This window comes from Pezoporus occidentalis, unplaced genomic scaffold (assembly GCF_034315485.1).
Source record: "Pezoporus occidentalis ecotype Australia unplaced genomic scaffold, CSIRO_AGI_Poc_V1 ctg267, whole genome shotgun sequence".
NCBI classification, from domain to species: Eukaryota; Metazoa; Chordata; class Aves; order Psittaciformes; family Psittacidae; genus Pezoporus; species Pezoporus occidentalis.
This window is the reverse complement of record NW_026914578.1, coordinates 41,756-59,045: the sequence shown is the minus strand read 5'-3', so window position 1 is coordinate 59,045 and position 17,290 is coordinate 41,756. Positions and strand designations below refer to the sequence as shown.

At 43.8% G+C, this 17,290-nt stretch overlaps 1 protein-coding gene across 2 annotated transcripts in view; it reads left to right on the top strand.

Annotated features, from left to right (window-relative positions):
- JAK1 (Janus kinase 1) overlaps positions 1-17,290 on the top strand; it is a 65,377-nt gene that overhangs the window by 28,839 nt on the left and 19,248 nt on the right. Inside the window, exons 2-5 of one of the 2 annotated variants that reach the window (XM_062624434.1) lie at positions 9,075-9,154; positions 10,016-10,214; positions 12,231-12,354; positions 16,814-16,964. In XM_062624434.1, coding sequence (XP_062480418.1) covers positions 9,149-9,154; positions 10,016-10,214; positions 12,231-12,354; positions 16,814-16,964 — 480 coding nt within the window. In that variant the 5' untranslated portion in view covers positions 9,075-9,148. Of the gene's footprint in view, positions 1-9,068; positions 9,155-10,015; positions 10,215-12,230; positions 12,355-16,813; positions 16,965-17,290 lie in introns of those variants that run through there. The other variant, XM_062624435.1, reaches the window with a different exon arrangement.

Sequence of the window (17,290 nt, the reverse complement as noted above, 5' to 3'; positions counted from 1 at the left end):
CTCTTGCTCCAGTTTGGTTCTGCACTTACAGACCTCCATCTGGAAACCATGGATGATCAAAGTGCTTCGCCTCTCTCCTGGTGGCTTGCCCTGCTTAGGAAAACTACTGGTAATTCCTGAATATTCAGGAAGTAAAGGTGCCTTGAATTGGGTTGTTTTGGGGAGGAGGAGGGTAGATGTTGAAGCTTTGTAGAAGTTCCATCACAGCGCTGGATGATGAATCTCCCTTGTGCTCCTAAACCCCAGTTCTATCCTGGCCAGGCAGCTGCTCTTGCCACGTACATGCACAGCACAGTTGCATGACAACATAGTCTTTAGTGGGTGGAGAATGCTGTGTGTGTTATAGCGGTTTTTCTTCCATTCCTTCCATGTTCATTTCCACCCCTGCCTTTCTGATGGATCTGTGCAATGAATACAGTGTGTTTTCCTCTCTTGGAGAAGGTAGAGCCATTCCCTGGGCTTCAGCACCTCTTTGTAGACCTAAAGGCTGTGCTGACTTCGGGCTTGAGCCTACAACCAACCACTCTTGAATTGAAGGAGTTGCTGTGCGTTAGTGGAGCTGATGGACATGACCCCGTGTTCACTCTCTGCCCTAGCTGAGGCACATGGTGTGAGCTTTCACTGAAGTCTTAACCAGGGCAGGAAGAGCACATCCGTAGTCTTGCCACATCCAGTTCTAGTGACCTGAGGAGGATCAGTTGCCAGATGAGCCCAGAAGGACCAAGCTTTGCACCCCCATAACACTTTCTCTTCCCAAAAGACATAGATTTGGAGGTCTTTGCCACAGCGACTGATTTTCCTGAAAGTTTTTTCATGCATTTGAGCTGAACTTCAGGAAACCCCTTAAATCAGTGCAGTGCCACCAGGAAGAGGCTGTGTTTCCTGAAGATCTGCTTCATTGCTGGGAAGGTGACGTGGCTCTTTGCCAGTGAGCTTCCATCACTTCTGAAAGGGGCATACTTCTAGCTGCTTGCTAACGTGGGGTTGGAGGTGAGTGGCGTGGAGAAGAACATAAAGGAAGGAAAAGGATCATTAATGCTGTGTCCCGGGCAGGAATAAAAACATATTGTCAGTGTAAATCTCTTAAAGCTGGAATGCCCCTTCGCTCCCGTCTTAGTAATAAAGCTCTTATTTAGATGGTTGGCTTGTGGTGAAAAAAACCCTAAATGAACTTTCATCTAGTTAGTGGTAATAGGGTTTGGAGTATTGGCTACATGGCAGTTACATAAAATTCGTGTCATTGTTTGGTAGGTTTCCATGATGGATAGAGGCTCGGTTAGAGGCATATGTTTGCCTCCAAACTGATGTTTAAGCTGAGAAGTGGTTAGTATTGACTATACAAGGATTTAGTAACAGACTGTAAGCTTCTCAAGAATTGTGTTATTAAAAGCTGTTATTATACCAGAAATTGCACACATTTATAGTTTAGAAGCAAGTTGTAGAAGTTGTTGGTCACTGTAAACACCCAAAGGAACATCAGGCTAGAAACATCAGGTAATTTAGAGGGAAAAGTGACTTTGTGTTCATGTCCATGCTCACACATCAGTAACAGCCATTACAGATGGGCTGATAAAGATGGTAAATTAACAGGCAGCTATCCGAGCGAGCTGAAAAGCGTCTTCCCACATGGGTGACACGTCAGGAAATTCAGAGAAGTTGCTGAAATTGCATTGGAAAAGCAGAGGAAATGAGCATGGTTCATTCTCATAGCGAGACAGTGAATTGAGTGGGTTCCTGAAGTGTTGGGTCTGGTCCGGAGCAGTCAGTAAGTGAAGCAGGCGGCAGGAGTCTGCCTCCTCTGCTTTTCAGAGTTATATTGCTAAAAATGGAAATATAGAACGTCTATTAACATAAGTGTGTGAATAATGGAGGCTGGCTGACATACCCTGCCCTGATCAAGATGCTGCAAGGGCTGGAGCAGCTCTGCTCTGGCACCAGGCTGAGAGAGCTGGGCTGGGTCAGCCTGGAGAAGAGAAGGCTCCTGAAGGGGAGACCTTAGAGCAGCTCCAGTGCCTGAAGGGGCTGCAGGAAAGCTGGAGAGGGGCTTGGGACAAGGGCCTGTAGGGACATGCCAAGGGGAATGAATGGCTTTAAGCTGAGATGAGCTCTTAGGCAGAAGCTCTTCCCTGTGAGGGTGCTGAGGCGCTGGCCCAGGGTGCCCAGAGAAGCTGTGGCTGCCCCATCCCTGGCAGTGTTCAAGGCCAGGTTGGACGCAGGGGCTTGGAGCAAGCTGCTCTAGTGGAAGGGGTCCCTGGATGAGGAGCTGGATGAGTCCCTTCCAACTAAAACTGTTCTGTGATTCTATGATTCTGTTATCCTATGTACCCTGTTTTTCAGTTAAGAAAAATAGCTATGCTTTAAAGTATTTTTGCTGAAAATATCCATTATGTGTGCTCTCAGCCTCATGTTTAAAACAAAGCTTTACAGCATAGATCAGTCACATCTCAGAATGCATACTATAGAAAAACCCAAGGGGAATTAGTGTGTCTGGTTTGGGGGCAGTGGTGAGCAGTATGTGGTGAGGTCACTCTGAAGAAAAGAAGAAAGTGGAATGCGTAATTCCACTGAATTACACATTCAGTGCAAGAATCCTGCGGGAACAAATAGTATGTGAAGATGATGAAATATTGCATGTGCACAAAAAGGACCCAAATAGAGTTCAAAAGGCAACCTCAGTCTGCCCTGTAGCGTTTGGGTTCTTGAATTTCCAGAAATGATACTTTAAAAGCTTGGGTTTTTTTTGTGCAGTATGACTGGAAAGAAACACCTCCAGAAAAGAGCATCAATAGCAGTTATTAGAGTTAGTCTTAAAGTATTATTAGTGAGTGGGAGATCTGCGAGCTGAAGTAGTGTAGTGAGCAGAGCCATGGGTCAGAACAAGACAGTGGCACCGTAGCCTGAACCTTCTGCTGTCCTCAGACTTACTTGGACAAGAGTTTAGACCTGAGGGAGCTCTGTGCATGCTCATTTTCTACTTTTTTACCTTTTTCTTTCCTGTGAGCGTTCGTCCATTGAGGCTGGTCCAACCTTTGTCTACGGCAGTTGTGGCTGTGCCTTGCCAGGGCTGCTGGAGGAGGTGGTTGCTCAGCGGTGTGATGGCCCTATCAGTGATGTGGGATTTTAATGTGCTGCTTTGCTATTGTATTGTTACTGTCTTTTTCTCTCATTAAAATGTACGAAATAGAGCACTTTTAGGAAGTGATTTTATGAATTTATGAAGGTTCTGTTTTAAATGAGTCTCTAATAAGTTATCATAGAATCCCAGACTGGTTTGGGTTGAAGGGACCATAAAGCTCCTCCAGTTCCAAACCCCTGCCATGGGCAGGGACACCTTCCACTAGAGCAGCTTGCTCCAAGCCCCTGTGTCCAACCTGGCCTTTGAACACTGCCAGGGATTCTGGGTTATGGTACATGAGATGTACGCCCCATTTCATGCGGCCTGTGGCAAGTTCTTGACTTGAGTGTTGACAAACCATAATAATTGAGATCTTTTGAACTGACAAACTATGCTACCACCAAAATGTTCATGCCCTGCATGCCTGAGGAAGCCCTTTCTGTTACGTTCTTAGCATAAACAATCATAAACATCCCCTGGCTCTGTCCCTGTCATGAAACCAGAAACTAAATCATCCAAGAGGGAGTAAAAAGAGGAAGAACTTGCACATGGTGCTTCAAAGCAAGTTCTGGTTTGGTCGGGTTTTATCTGGGATTTTCCTCTCCTCACATTTTAGGGACTTTTGCCCCTGAAACAGACCTTCCATCTTTGCATTTTGCTGCCATGATCTTTGCTTATGGTGGAGGGGTTTGTGTTTTCCCTTTGCCCATCAGAATGTTTTATGAGTGGAGAGCAAAGGGTGCTGGGTCCTTGGGGTCCTGCTGGGTTGCGAAGTGACTTTAAGGCAGCTGAAGGCATTTCTCCTGGCAGGCATCTCCTCTGCCTCTCTTTTGGGAATTGGAGCAGCTCTGCTGGGAGAAATTAAAGTGTGTCCCACTGAGAGTGCGAAAACTGAGCTGGGGTAAAACCCCAACACATCCTTTTATGTGCTCAGATGGGGAGCCCAAGCTGTGTGCCATCAGCAGCCTTGTTTGAACTCAGTCTTCTGAGTGAGAAGTCATCTTAAAAATGCCCTTTGGAGCTTGTAGCCGGTTTCTATTGGTTTCTGATGTCTTGAGCTACCTCCCAGCTGATGATTTTATCCTGTTTCTTTATTCAAGTGAAGCTCTGTGTTTCAGGGTATTTTGTGGAGAGGAACTCTTGGCAGAGCTGGGTGCAGATGTCCCAGCTGCACAGGAGGCTTTGGAGCCAGCCTGGCTTTCCTGGGCACCTCCATCCATGACAGCAGCTTAACTTCTTCCCTGTGGTTCAAGGAAGATTTGCAAATAGTTTCTCAGGTATTTTATTTATGCCATTGACTTTTATTTCATTGATTTTTGAGGCACACGAAAGTTTCAGGGAGTTATTTAACAAATCTGGTGTCCTCAACATAAAGAGGACATGGAACTGTTGGAACAAGTCCAGAGGAGGCCACGAGGATGATCAGGGACTGGAGCACCTCCTGTATGGAGACAGGCTGAGAAAGTTGGGGCTGTTCAGCCTGGAGAAGAGAAGAGAGAGGCCTCATAGCAGCCTTCCAGTATCTGAAGGGGGCCTATAGGGATGCTGGGGAGGGACTCTTCATTAGGGACTGTAGTGACAGGACAAGGGGTAACGGGTTCAAACTTAAACAGGGGAAGTTTAGATTGGATATAAGGAAGAAATTCTTTCCTGTGAGGGTGGTGAGGCACTGGAATGGGTTGCCCAGGGAGGTTGTGAATGCCCCATCCCTGGCGGTGTTCAAGGCCAGGTTGGACAGAGCCTTGGGTGACCTGGTTTAGTGTGATGTGTCCCTGCCCATGGCAGGGGGGTTGGAACTGGATGATCTTCAGGTCCTTTCCAACCCTAACGATTCTATGATTCTATGATTCTATGAAATAGTGTTGCATATATAGAGAGATATATGGTTTTTTTTGCCTTAGAAATAGCAGAACTATTTTGCTTGAACCACTCTGCTTTTACTAAGGAGATCTTGGCAATTCCTTGGCAGGAACTTCAAGTTTTACCAATTATTATTCTCTCTATTTATTTCACTGTTCTAATAGTATAATAGTCAAACCAGACACAAACTGATTTTGAAGAACCTACCTTTAGAACTCACTCCTCCTGTTTTGCAACTTGTCGTCTTCCTGATACCAACATACTGTGATAATATTTCCTCATCAGTGTATGAGGAAAAAAAAGCTTTTTTGGCTCCAGATCTGTTCACTGACCTCCCTCAAAGAAATTAAATGTGAGTTTTGGCAATCGTGGGCAAGTGGTTTTGGTTTTGTGCCTGTGCGTGCTGAATAGCACTCATTTTGTGGTTGTCACCCGTTGCCTGCAGGATGAACCATTGTCCCCCTCTGCTGGTGGTGCACTGGGTGGGTTGTGCTCACTCTGAGTTATTCTGAGGCTGGAATTCAGACTTTAAAGAAGGTGACAGGTCGGTGTGTGTGTGTTGGGCAGGATTTAAAATGACTAGAGAAACCCTGTGCTTTAGGGAGTACTCAGAAGGCTGTAATGCATCAGGTTTCGAGGTGTGGAGTTAACCAGTGGTATCTTGAGAAAAGCCATCCTGCCTTCCCCTAAGTGAGTCCAGAGGAGGCCACGGAGATGCTGCGAGGGCTGGAGCAGCTCTGCTCTGGAGCCAGGCTGAGAGAGCTGGGCTGGGGCAGCCTGGAGAAGAGAAGGCTCCTGAAGGGGAGACCTGAGAGCAGCTCCAGTGCCTGAAGGGGCTGCAGGAAAGCTGGAGAGGGGCTTGGGACAAGGGCCTGTAGGGACAGGCCAAGGGGAATGGCTTTAACCTGCCAGAGGGGAGACTGAGTTGAGCTCTTAGGCAGAAGCTCTTCCCTGTGAGGGTGCTGAGGCGCTGGCACAGGGTGCCCAGGGAAGCTGTGGCTGCCCCATCCCTGGCAGTGTTCAAGGCCAGGTTGGACACAGGGGCTTGAAGCAAGCTGCTCCAGTGGAAGGGGTCCCTGCCTGTGGCAGGGGTTGGAGCTGGAGGAGCTTCAAGGTCCCTTCCAACAGAAACCAGGCTGGGATTCTATGATACTTTGCAGTGTGCATCACAAAAGACTTTCCACCATGAGAAACAGATGTCAGGTGAAGAGTAAATATGCTCTGAACAAAATGAATGCTGCCCTGTCAGTCAGACTATTCCTAGCAGAGTTTGAGTGTGTCCGTATTGTCCTGCACTGTGTCCCCTGCTCAAGGGGGAGGATGGGTTAAGTTCTGGGGAGTGCTGCAGTAATGAGCAGGGGAAAGTGGAGCTTATGGTGCAGGAAGAGACGAGTGGAACGTGGCACAAGCCAAGCAAAATGCAGCCTGAGAAAGGACGCAGCCAGTATCTGTAAGTTCATCAAGGAAACATGCAAGGGAGGGAGATGATCTGGAGGATGCACACAAGAAACAGTGGTCTCCTGTGGCTCTAAACCCTTCTAAGTGTCAAAGGATAAAAATCCCCTTCAGATTTCGGACATGAAGCATGATGTGTAATGTGATGCCTGAGATTGCAAAAGCCAGAGCGGTATGGCCATGGAGAGCTCTGAGTCACGCACTGGGAACAGTCGGATGCACCAGTACATGCTTACAGGCAGCAGGGTCTGGAGGGGTGAACGGGTGTCCTGGCTGTCACCATGTGCTGTGAGCTGTATGTACCATAACACTGCTGTGTAGAACTGGTGAGAGCTGCCGCTGCTGAGACAGCAGGAATTAGTCTTGTTTAAGGAGGCACTTTGGAAGGTTAAGACACATTCTTAAAAAGGTGAATTCCATTGAGCATGGAAGTATCTGGAAAACTCATTAGGAAGTTAGAGATTGGATGTTGGTTGCTTTGGTTCATCCCCAAAAGCATATTGTAAATGAAGCAGCACTTTGAGGGTGGAATTGTTTTTGCATTCTGGGAACTGCTGCTGTGATCAGAAACAAGAGTAGGAGCTATTGAGCAAAACCAAAGAACCCTGTGTTGAAAAGCAACAATTCTGATTTATGAATCCACACAAAAGCAATGGTTTTAGGTTTCCCTTCTTTTTTCAGACATCTGGACAACCTTTTGAATCTTATGCCTGCACACACATTACAATATATTGAATTTCACTTGCAAGATATGTCATTTAAAAAGGAGTGTTTTCACTTAGATTAAAGCTGATATCTTCAACCTTTTGCGTTTCAGTTTGATGGTGCTATGCAGAAATAATTACTGCCTTGTCTGCATATTCCAGTAATCATGCTATTACTTCTTCTCCATATTGTTGTTGAGGCAGTGTGTCTGGAAACTCAAATTTAGCCTTAAAGTGGCATGGCTGGAAGAAGCATATGCAATTCAATTGTAAATGTGTGTTGTGCTGTTAAATGTTATCTTTCTGTCTATGGCAGTATCACGTTTGCTGGGCAGTTTCCAAGCAGAAGGGAGGATGTGTGGCAGTGTCAGACTTTCTCCAGACTAAGCCTAAGGCTTATAAAGGAATATTCATTGAAGTCTGCTGTGGCAGCAAAAGCAATGCGCATTTAGTTCAAGTATGTTTGGCAGAGAAGAAGGAGAGATGGAGAATACAAATAGAGGAGTCTTTCAGCCTCAGATGAGTGATGGGTGATGTTTAACCAACCCTGCACTACTGTCATGTTTAGTTTAGACACATTTTGTCACATTGAGTTTACTGTCACACTCAATTAGTGCCTACCCCAGGAGAAGCCATGGATGGTTTCCACTTGAGAGCACGGAGTTGTGGCTGATGGACAGTGATGCAGAACAAGTGCCAGAAGAGAGGAGTCTCTGGAGATGCAGAGCAGAGTCCCACATCATTCTTCTCTTGGAGAAGTCCAGACTATTCCTCACCTGGCTTATTCCCATGCCAATGGGAGAGGAGCAGCCTGTCCATCTTTGGAAAGAAGCATGCAATCATGCCTTCCAAGCATGCCAGCTCTTCCACTGATGCTCTGCACTCTACCATCAGGGCTGGGACTAGGTTGACATCTCACAAATGCCCATTTTTCCTCCACCTGCTTCTTAAGGATTCCTATAGCATCTCATTTATTTTACAGCCCTGGTGTCAGACAATGCTTTAAATAGAGGCACTGTCATGCCTGCCATTGAAAAAAGATGGTATTGATATTTTCCTGGCTTGCTTCAGGTGGTAAGGCTAGCCTCTAACTTTGGGTGGGAGTAGTTTTGCAAACCAGCCCCAGGATACTGAGGTGGTTTGTGGTGTTGGATAAGGCTTAAAAAACAAATGTAGGGTCTTGGAAGGTGCTCCTGCTGCTTGAAGACACTCAAGTCACAGGCTGCAAGTCAGGGTTGTTCAACCTGGAGAAGAGAAGGCTCTGGGGAGACCTTAGAGCAGCTCCAGTGCCTTCTAGTGGAAGGTGTCCCTGCCTGTGGCAGGAGCTTGGAACTGGGTGAGCTTTAAGGTCCCTTCCAACCCAAACCACTCTGGGATTCTGTTCTATGAAGGTTCCTCTGAGAGAAATACGACCCTTACAATGGTACTTCCTTGAGTAGTTTCCTTATTCTCTGCACTTTTCACAGAGCAAAGGAGAATAAAACAAAGAAAAAACCCTGATAATTTGGATGGGGAAGAAACAATAGAGACTGGAGAGAAATTGGAATTAGCAACATGTAGTTAAAAATGTGAAGAATTAAGTGACTTCCAAAGCTGGGTGGTCACCCAGCTAAGGGTTGCTGTAGTTATGACACCAACCTGATGGCTGATGCTCTGAAAATGTAATAAAAGGGAAAAAAAGAAAGAATAACCAGAAAGAAAGGCTTTCCCTCTGGTTTTTGTTTGCATCTCAGCCAATGCACCCAAGGAGCCAAAAGAAATCAGTGCACTTACATACACTCCTAGATGCTTGCTGTGAATGTCTTTGGACGAGACTAGGTTTAGTTCTCAGTTATCTTAATGGAAAGATTCCTTTGGATTTCAAGTGGCCTGACCGTATATTTTGTGCCTCAAAATGTACAAAGCAAATCCTAACGTGTATTTTGTATTCCTTTTGTCAGCCAAGGTCAAGTTGCCCTTGGGGAGTGTGAAGATAATCCGTTTCAGTTGTGTTGAGGATCAGACAGTCACATAAATGCAGGTGTGTTGGCTCTTGAGGTTTGGTTTTGTTTGCTTTTCAGTGGGAGGATTATTCATAAACTGTAGACTTGGTGGTTTGGGCTTTTGTTATTAATTGAGTTAAAGCTTAGTGAAACGTGGAACCCAGACCCCATAATACCCAGAGTATGTGTTCATCCGTTTCCTTTCTGTTCTTGCTATTTAAGTACGGGGTATAAAATGCAACAGGAATTTTCTTTCAGGTCAGAGCTGTCTTTTATGCATTCTTGGCAGTCTAAAAGCTATTGCATTAAACCTACTTAGCGCTGCTCTTTCCTTCTGGAGAGAGAGAAGTAATAATAAATAACAGCTCTCCAATAAAGCTCGTTTCACTGTGACACGTTAAGTATCAGGAGTTTAAAAACAAAGGGTGAGAGGGGAGAAAACTACCAAATATTTAGCTGTTAAGGAGATTGTAAAACAAAAAGAGCTTCTATTTTTAAAGGAAATATAAATTGTACTGTTTATATTACTCAGCCTCAAGTATTGTTTTCCAGCCAGTTAAATTCTTAAGGATGTGAAAGTTATTCCTGTTTTACAGCAAAAAGAGAAGCCTTCTAGAGTAGTTGTGGAACCACCAAAACAGAAGGGAATTACTTGGAACAGTGACCAGAAACAGGATAATCACTGACATATCTTTTTTTTTTTTCACTTTTCTCCTCATTTGTGAAAAGTGCTGATTTGGAATAATCAGGTTCCCCAATGTGAAGACTTTGAGGAATGCTATGCCTAGCCCCTAGCCCATGGTAGTATGCAGAACCCCTATTAATCAGTGTGTTTGTGTTCTCACAAAGGCTTAAACTCATCCTCACATGTTCCTTAACTATTTTTCCTCCTCTTTCAGTATCTAAACGTAAAAGAAGATTGCAAAGCCATGGCTTTCTGTGCAAAGATGAGGAGCACAAAGAAGAGCGAAGTAAACCTAGAAGCTCAGCATCAGGGTTTAGAAATACTTTTCTACCTGCAAGATAAAGCTCCCATTTCTTACACCAGTGGCGAGTTCACCTCAGAGGAGCTGTGCATCGAAGCAGCCCAGAGGTGTTGTGAGTACATGGCTTTTATATAAGTTCTCAGTGGCAAGGCCTGACAGCACAGAGAGGGATGCATCCTTCTCTGCATGTAAGTCAATGTCTGTAGAAGTACTCATGTTAGTAGTCTAGGGTTGGTTTGGGCAGTTCTTAAACTGCTTGAAGTGGAAGAAATTGTGGGGAAAGTCTGTCTTCAGATTGATTGAAGTGATGAGCTCCCACCCTTGTGTCTCTCAGATACAGGTACTGACTTTTTAACTTGGGTGGGATGATGAGGTTTCTTTTAAGAGAAGAGGAGACACTGTATAGAAGTGAACACAAAGCACACTTTACCTCATACAGTAGTCAGGATCTGTCCCATCTTATAAAAGTTTGGAGAGGGCTAATGGAAACAAAAAACCCAATCAAAACCTGTTTGCTAGTTTCAGTTTTCTCTTACTTGACACTTCTTTGCAGAGAGTTACTCACCAGTTAAGATTACCTGAATGGCACACAACTGCAGTAATGCATAAATGTATGAAGAAGATATCTTGCTTTGTCAGTGTGGTCCGTGAGTCACCAAAATACTTGAACATATAAGTAATTCTACTGGAATTAGTGGATTTAATCTATGTTTCAGCCTTATTGAACCAGGATAGTTATATATTTAAAGGTTCTTTCCTGCCGTGATCTCAATTCTGTGTTCCCCAAGCTTCATGGAACACTAGCTATCATTCAGTTGACATGGGAGCAGTGAATCTGGCTGTATGAATGGGCAAACTGGACCTAAGCTTTCCTGCAGCTTTAAAATGTTTTAGGTCGTCACCTTGATTCTTGTAACATTTGGTACCCTTCAGTTCAGTTGCCTAATACTTCTCTTCCATTGGAAAGGCAGGAATGATGGGAATCTGCAGGTCAAACCGCATCAAAGAAGTACTCATGTTGGTTTTGAATAGTTTTAATGAAAATGAGGAGTACTTAAATCCACCTATTCATGTGAGCATGTAAGAGCTGTGAGCTGCTGCTGTTTGTATGGGTGTGAACCCACATTCTGTGCAACTGCTCCCAGTAATTTTGGTTGTCAGCTTAAAACCCTTGAAGAAATGGCTTAAAATGAGCTTTCCTTCAAATCACATCTTGGATGTTAATCTGTTGATGGCATCTGCCTACTCCTTGTTGACCTGCAGAAGGCAGTGGCTGCCCAACCCCACCTTTAGGCTGCTTAGTATTCATTTCTGTGGTTTCCCTTCTTCCCTTCTGTTCTCTCCACAGTTCACAATAGAAATAGTTTCACTGAATCCTGTAGGACCCCAACAAAGTGCTCTGCAGTTGGCCTCATTTCAGAAAGACACTTAAGCACATGCCGCAGAGCTCCTTGCCCTGACCAAGGGCTTTTTGCCTCCTATTGAGCAGGAAGCTGAAGCAAGGAATTCAAACAAGGGTAGACCTGTAAACATACCATAGCCTGTTCTTGTCTGGGGTGATGTAAAGGCAGAGGTTAAAGCAGGTCAGCCCAGACACACAAGTCCAGGTCTTGTTCTTTGTTGGAAAAGCCTCTGATGAATTAGCAGAGAATGGAAAAATGACACATTCTGTTTTCTGTTTGTTTGATAATGGAAAGGGGATTTTCATCCTTTCGCTAAATCTTTCTCTTAACGGTGGGAGTAAAGTTTATTAGCAAAATAAAGCTGAGGACAAAGTAGTGGTTTTGTTAAAACACCCATTTCTGTGATCAGGAAAAAGTGAAAATTTTCAAGTTACATCCTTTTAAGATAAAAAACCTTCTGCAAAATCAGGATTTCAGAATAAGTTTAAGGTTTGAAGTACCCGAAATAGGTTTAATACACACTATAAGTGGTGGAGCGAACCAATGTGCACTTTGCAGTTCCACTTCAACCATGATTTCCTACTGTTTGTTTTAAACTAATCCTAGTATTAGTTTCTTTTTATGTTCTGTTTTGCAAGATCAGATATTTGCTTTAGGTATTTGTATCTTTTGGGCGTGCATGTGCGTTGTAGCCTTGTGATTCATTGTTTTCTTTTCTCTGACAGCTGTGTCTCCTCTGTGCCACAATCTCTTTGCACTGTATGATGAGAACAAAAGACTCTGGTATGCACCAAACCAGGTCTTTAAGATAGATGAGAAAACATCATACCGCCTCCATTATCGAATGAGGTAAGTGTAAAACATCTGAGAAATGATTCCTTAACCATATGTAGGTGTTCTGAATCCTAGTGAAGAAGCAGGAAAGCAAAAGCAAAGGAAGCAGCTTGCTTTTCACAGTACGGATAAGAAGTTATCTGTAAAGGCTTAAAATGTCTCGTGATTTTTGTTTGCATCTTTGCTTCATAACCTTGAGGAAAAGCTCCAGAAGTTGAAAACCCACAAGGACCCACAGAGCTGTAGATGATGGAATTAGCTAAAACCTAAAACCCAAAAGGCTCAGAAATGTTTTCTTAGGTCAGTATTTTGCATCTTTCAGTTTCCGTTTAAAGTGTCCACAGTGAGCTGTGCTTGTACTGAAGTCAGTGGGTATTTTACTACTCACTTAAAAGGCAAAAGCAACATGCTGCTGCTTATGAAATGCTTCTCTAGGGCTGTAGGGGAATCCGTGTGACCTCGCTGTGGGTGGCATGCACTACTCTGGAGGAAGCATCAAACAATAGAAACCATTGTTCCCAGGATCTTTATCTGACATATACCATCAGGTTGGACTTCAGGTGGTATTCTTATGATGCAGCATGTAGCCTGCTGAGATTTTTGGGGCTGAATGGGCACTCCAGCCTTCACCTACTGAAAGAGGAAAGCAGTAATGCTGACAACTGTTGAGCGCTCTCACATGCTCCACCTAAAGGACATCTTCCTTTAGGGTTTGATAGAAACTCAGTTCTGCACGTTATACTGCCTTATGGTTTTGAGTTTTATTCTGACGTTTCTTCTGGAATCAGTAGGAGCTGTAAGTGTACGATACAGGAGAAAAATACATAGAATAAACTTTGCTTTCAAGATGAATTAGTGTAGAAATTTTACCCATCTTCCTAAAGCAAGTCCAGAGATGGGTTTTGTCAGTTCTTCCAGGTACAACTGTAAGAATATAAGCTTCTTTGTAATATTCCCTCTCTGCCTTGAAATGTAATACATACATGGTCAGTTTGGGCTATAGAGAAAAACACTTGAAGTGACTTCACTGTGTTCACGTTAACATCTTTTTCCTGATAATCTCTAGTTAAACAATATGACTGTCACTTGTACATGCTAGTGGGAGAGCAGTCCTGTAGAAACTGCAGTTTGTGCATTCAAACTGTTTTCTGAGCTTGATAGAGAGTAACAACCACTTTGCTTATGCAGATACAAGGAGAGATTTGAAAATGGGATCTTTGAACTGTAAGCCGTTTCAATTCTGATTACACCTGTGCCAGGCTGGAATTGTTATTTTTGATAGGTGAACTGTTAAGAATCAAGAATACTGTCAGTCAGGAAAAAGATCTTTGCTTTTCAAGTAATTATAATACCTACACCTGTTTTTAGAAGAGGAAGAGGATACTATGGTCTTGCCTTTTTGCTTTAACACAGTTTATTAGTGGTATTAGTGACTTAACATTGGCTAATCCCAGATTTAAACAGCTGTGATTAAGTTTGGCAGATAAGCAGTAATGGAATTGAGTGACTCTCTAAAAGAATCTCTGAGGACTCTAATGGCCTCTTACAGAGCATTAAGTGCCTTTTCTTGCTGTAAGATATCAGTCAGATTAACGTATACTGGATAATAAAAGAATTTCTTGGTATAAGGCGAGTTTGGAGTATTTCCCCCTAGTGTTGAATTTCCTTGATGTGATGTGTTTTTTCTCTGTAGAAGAAGGTGGTTATTTTAAAAGTGGAGTTGTGAGGATTTAGTCCTCTGAGTAGAAGTAGGATTAAAAAATAGTTTCTGCTGTGTTTGGTGTTAGTATGTTTCTGCTTTGGGTGAATGATGAGAGCTCCCTCCAGGTACTCTTTCATTCCTACTGCATCCTACCTGCACGGTGGGGTACCACCACCTTCTCTCAAACTGCTTGAAGAGCTCCCTGGTGCAAATCTTTGGCTGTTCGTAACTGTCAGATTTTAGGTATAAGGGCAAAATGGATCAGTGTTGAACTTTGTTTTCTGTAAATTCTTCTACCATTTTATAGAAGGGAGCTATGGAAAATGCCCTGCTTTCTATATTTAAAAGTTCTGGTGGTTTATTTTCTTAAGCTTTGGAGCTGGGATTTGAAGCTTGGCAGGGACGTTTCTTTTGTCAGATGTACTCCGTGCATGAAAATTGGCAAACTTTGGGGCCAATAATACGTATTTAAATCATCTCGTATGCATTTAAGAAGAGACTATATGAGTTAAGCACTAAAATCTAAAGATTCCATCTCCCTCGGAATACTGTATTGGTGAAGTGGTATTTTCCTTCCTTTCATTTCTGATCTATTGTGTGTCTTGGCTTGGGCATCTGAACTGCGAGCAGGGCAGAGCCCTGAAAAATGACGAGCAATGCAGGATTGTGAAACTGTTCCCTAAATGAATGTTGTTTATTTTGAGCTCTGCAAGAGGCAGAATTCCTCTTGAAAAAGGAAAATGATCTGGCCTTATGTAATAGTGCTCTGTGTTGGTCTGTATATGATCATTTAGTCATTAAATCAGTTTTCTGTGGCCAACTGTGTTCTGAAATGATATTGATAGATTTGATTTGGTCATGTCCTATTAACATTATATATATAGAATGAAGGTATGTGACTGAGTAGTTTCAAATGCTTTTAGAGGGTTTGATTTTTGTCCCACTGCTGAAAGCTTTAGGTTGGCTTTCTGTGTGAACTTCCATCCTCCTCCTCTCCCCATTGGATCTGTGCCAGCTGCTGTACTTCTGGTAGCAGTTTAAAAGGACTTGCTTTTCACTGGCTCTGTATTTCTTCCACTCACCCAAAATTTAAAAGAATAAAAGTCTACAGCATCAGAAACCACAGAATTTCATAATATCCGGGACTAGTTATCACACCAGCTGATGGAGGAGGAGTTTAACTGTTCCGTAGCCGCATTGTGTTTAAGCCAGAGGTATCAGTGTTTCTTGTGCAGAGAAAGCAATTAGTGGACATGTTTCTGGCACCTCTGGAAGGTAGGACTGTCATAGCCAGTGTAGGTGAAAGAGAGCAGCAGGTTCCCCTCCAGCACTGGCCAGATGGACTGGGTGAAGCGCAAAACACCCTGGGAGTTCTGCAGTATCCTACAGTACTTGTCAGGAGTGTTTGACGTGGTTGGTTGTTGGTGTTCCTACTCATGCTCTAGCTGCTGGTTTTTGGAGACTTAAAAAGACTTATCAGTAAGAAAGGGTGGACAGAAACAGAGTGCAGAAAGTCTCACCTCTTAAAGAGTAATTTAATTCATGATTCTTCATTTGTCATGGAATCCCAGAACCCCAGCCTGGTTTGGGTTGGAAGGGAACCTAATGCTCATTGAGTTCCTACCCCTGCCACAGGCAGGGACACCTTCCACTAGAGCACCTTGCTCCAAGCCCCTGAGTCCAACCTGGCCTTGAACACTGCCAGGGATGGGGCAGCCACAGCTTCTCTGGGCACCCTGTGCCAGCGCCTCAGCACCCTCACAGGGAAGAACTTCTGCCTAAGAGCTCATCTCAGTCTCCCCTCTGGCAGGTTAAAGCCATTCCCCTTGGCCTGTCCCTGCAGGCCCTTGTCCCAAGCCCCTCTCCAGGTTCCCTGCAGCCCCTTCAGGCACTGGAGCTGCTCTCAGGTCTCCCCTTCAGGAGCCTTTTCCTCTCCAGGCTGCCCCAGCCCAGCTCTCTCAGCCTGGCTCCAGCCCTGTGCCTGTCTTAGGCAAAGATTTCTCCGAAGTTGCTAGCAGAGGTTTAAACTCTAAACAAATTTGATTTCTCTTTAGCAGATTCCAACTCCTTTAGCAGTTTTCAGTTAAATAGCTTTGTGTACAGATACGAGTATAAAGCTTGTTTGCAATATACGCAATTGACTGTGTCCCTTTAAAGCCAGATGGTTTGAATTAGTGCCTTTTTCACCAGCTCCATTGAAACCAGCAGGAAGCAGCAATTCCAGGGAGTGAGAGAAGCAGAAATTCCAGGGAGGCATCACACTGCTTCCTGCTCCAGCTGCAGGGGCTATGCACAGTCCTGCCCTGTTCTTTGATTCAGTGCCAATGAAGGAGGAGGAGGTCTGAAGTCATGTTAGCCCGTTGGAGGAGTCATTTTACCTTGGAATGGTAGTGCCAACCATTGCACAGAGTATTAACACTCACACTGCTCAAGCAACATAAGAGGTGATGGAAACCTAACTTATCTGAGTGGCAGCTTCTTGCATGAGGATGTGACAGTCAGTCAGGCCTGTTGTTGTGCTAAGAGTGAGATACCTGTTAAGTGGAAATGCTGAAAACCTTTGTCTTATAGACCATTTTCCCCTAGTTTTTCCCCATTTCCTCAGGTCAGACATGAGGTTTCACCAGTGACCTCTTAAGTTGCAGCCTCAGGGCTGAAGATTGATGGATTTTGACTTTTAACTGGTTTTCTTTATAAGTTTAAAATATGTATCTGATGTAAACAGAGGATTTCCCCAAACATTTTTAAAGCTTATTCCTCTTCTCTTACAAGATACTACTTTACAAACTGGCATGGGACTAGTGAAAATGAGCCCTCAGTGTGGAGGCATTCCCCAAGGAAGGCAAAGAACTACGAGAAGAAGCTGGGACCAGAAGGAACCCCTATTCTTGATGCAAACTCATTAGAATACATCTTTGCCCAGGTAAGAGGTTGCTTGCAAGTATCTCTGCCATTGTAGTCACACAAAAACTGTTTGATCCAGTAGAAGCTGCTTTAATGACTTTTAAAGTACGTGTAACATTACCTGTTAGTATTGGTGTTTTCTTCATACTTCTGGGTGGTGGAAAGAAAATGTGCTACAGGAAGAACAATCTGCCCATATGCATGGTGTGTAAAGAAACTTATCTCACTGTCCAAAAAGAAAGGGCTATATCTTTATAGCGTATTTTCTTTCAATCTTAACCATTTTTGGATATAAATGTTATCACCTTTTCTTTTGTGAAACATTTTTAGTAACTTTGACATCTG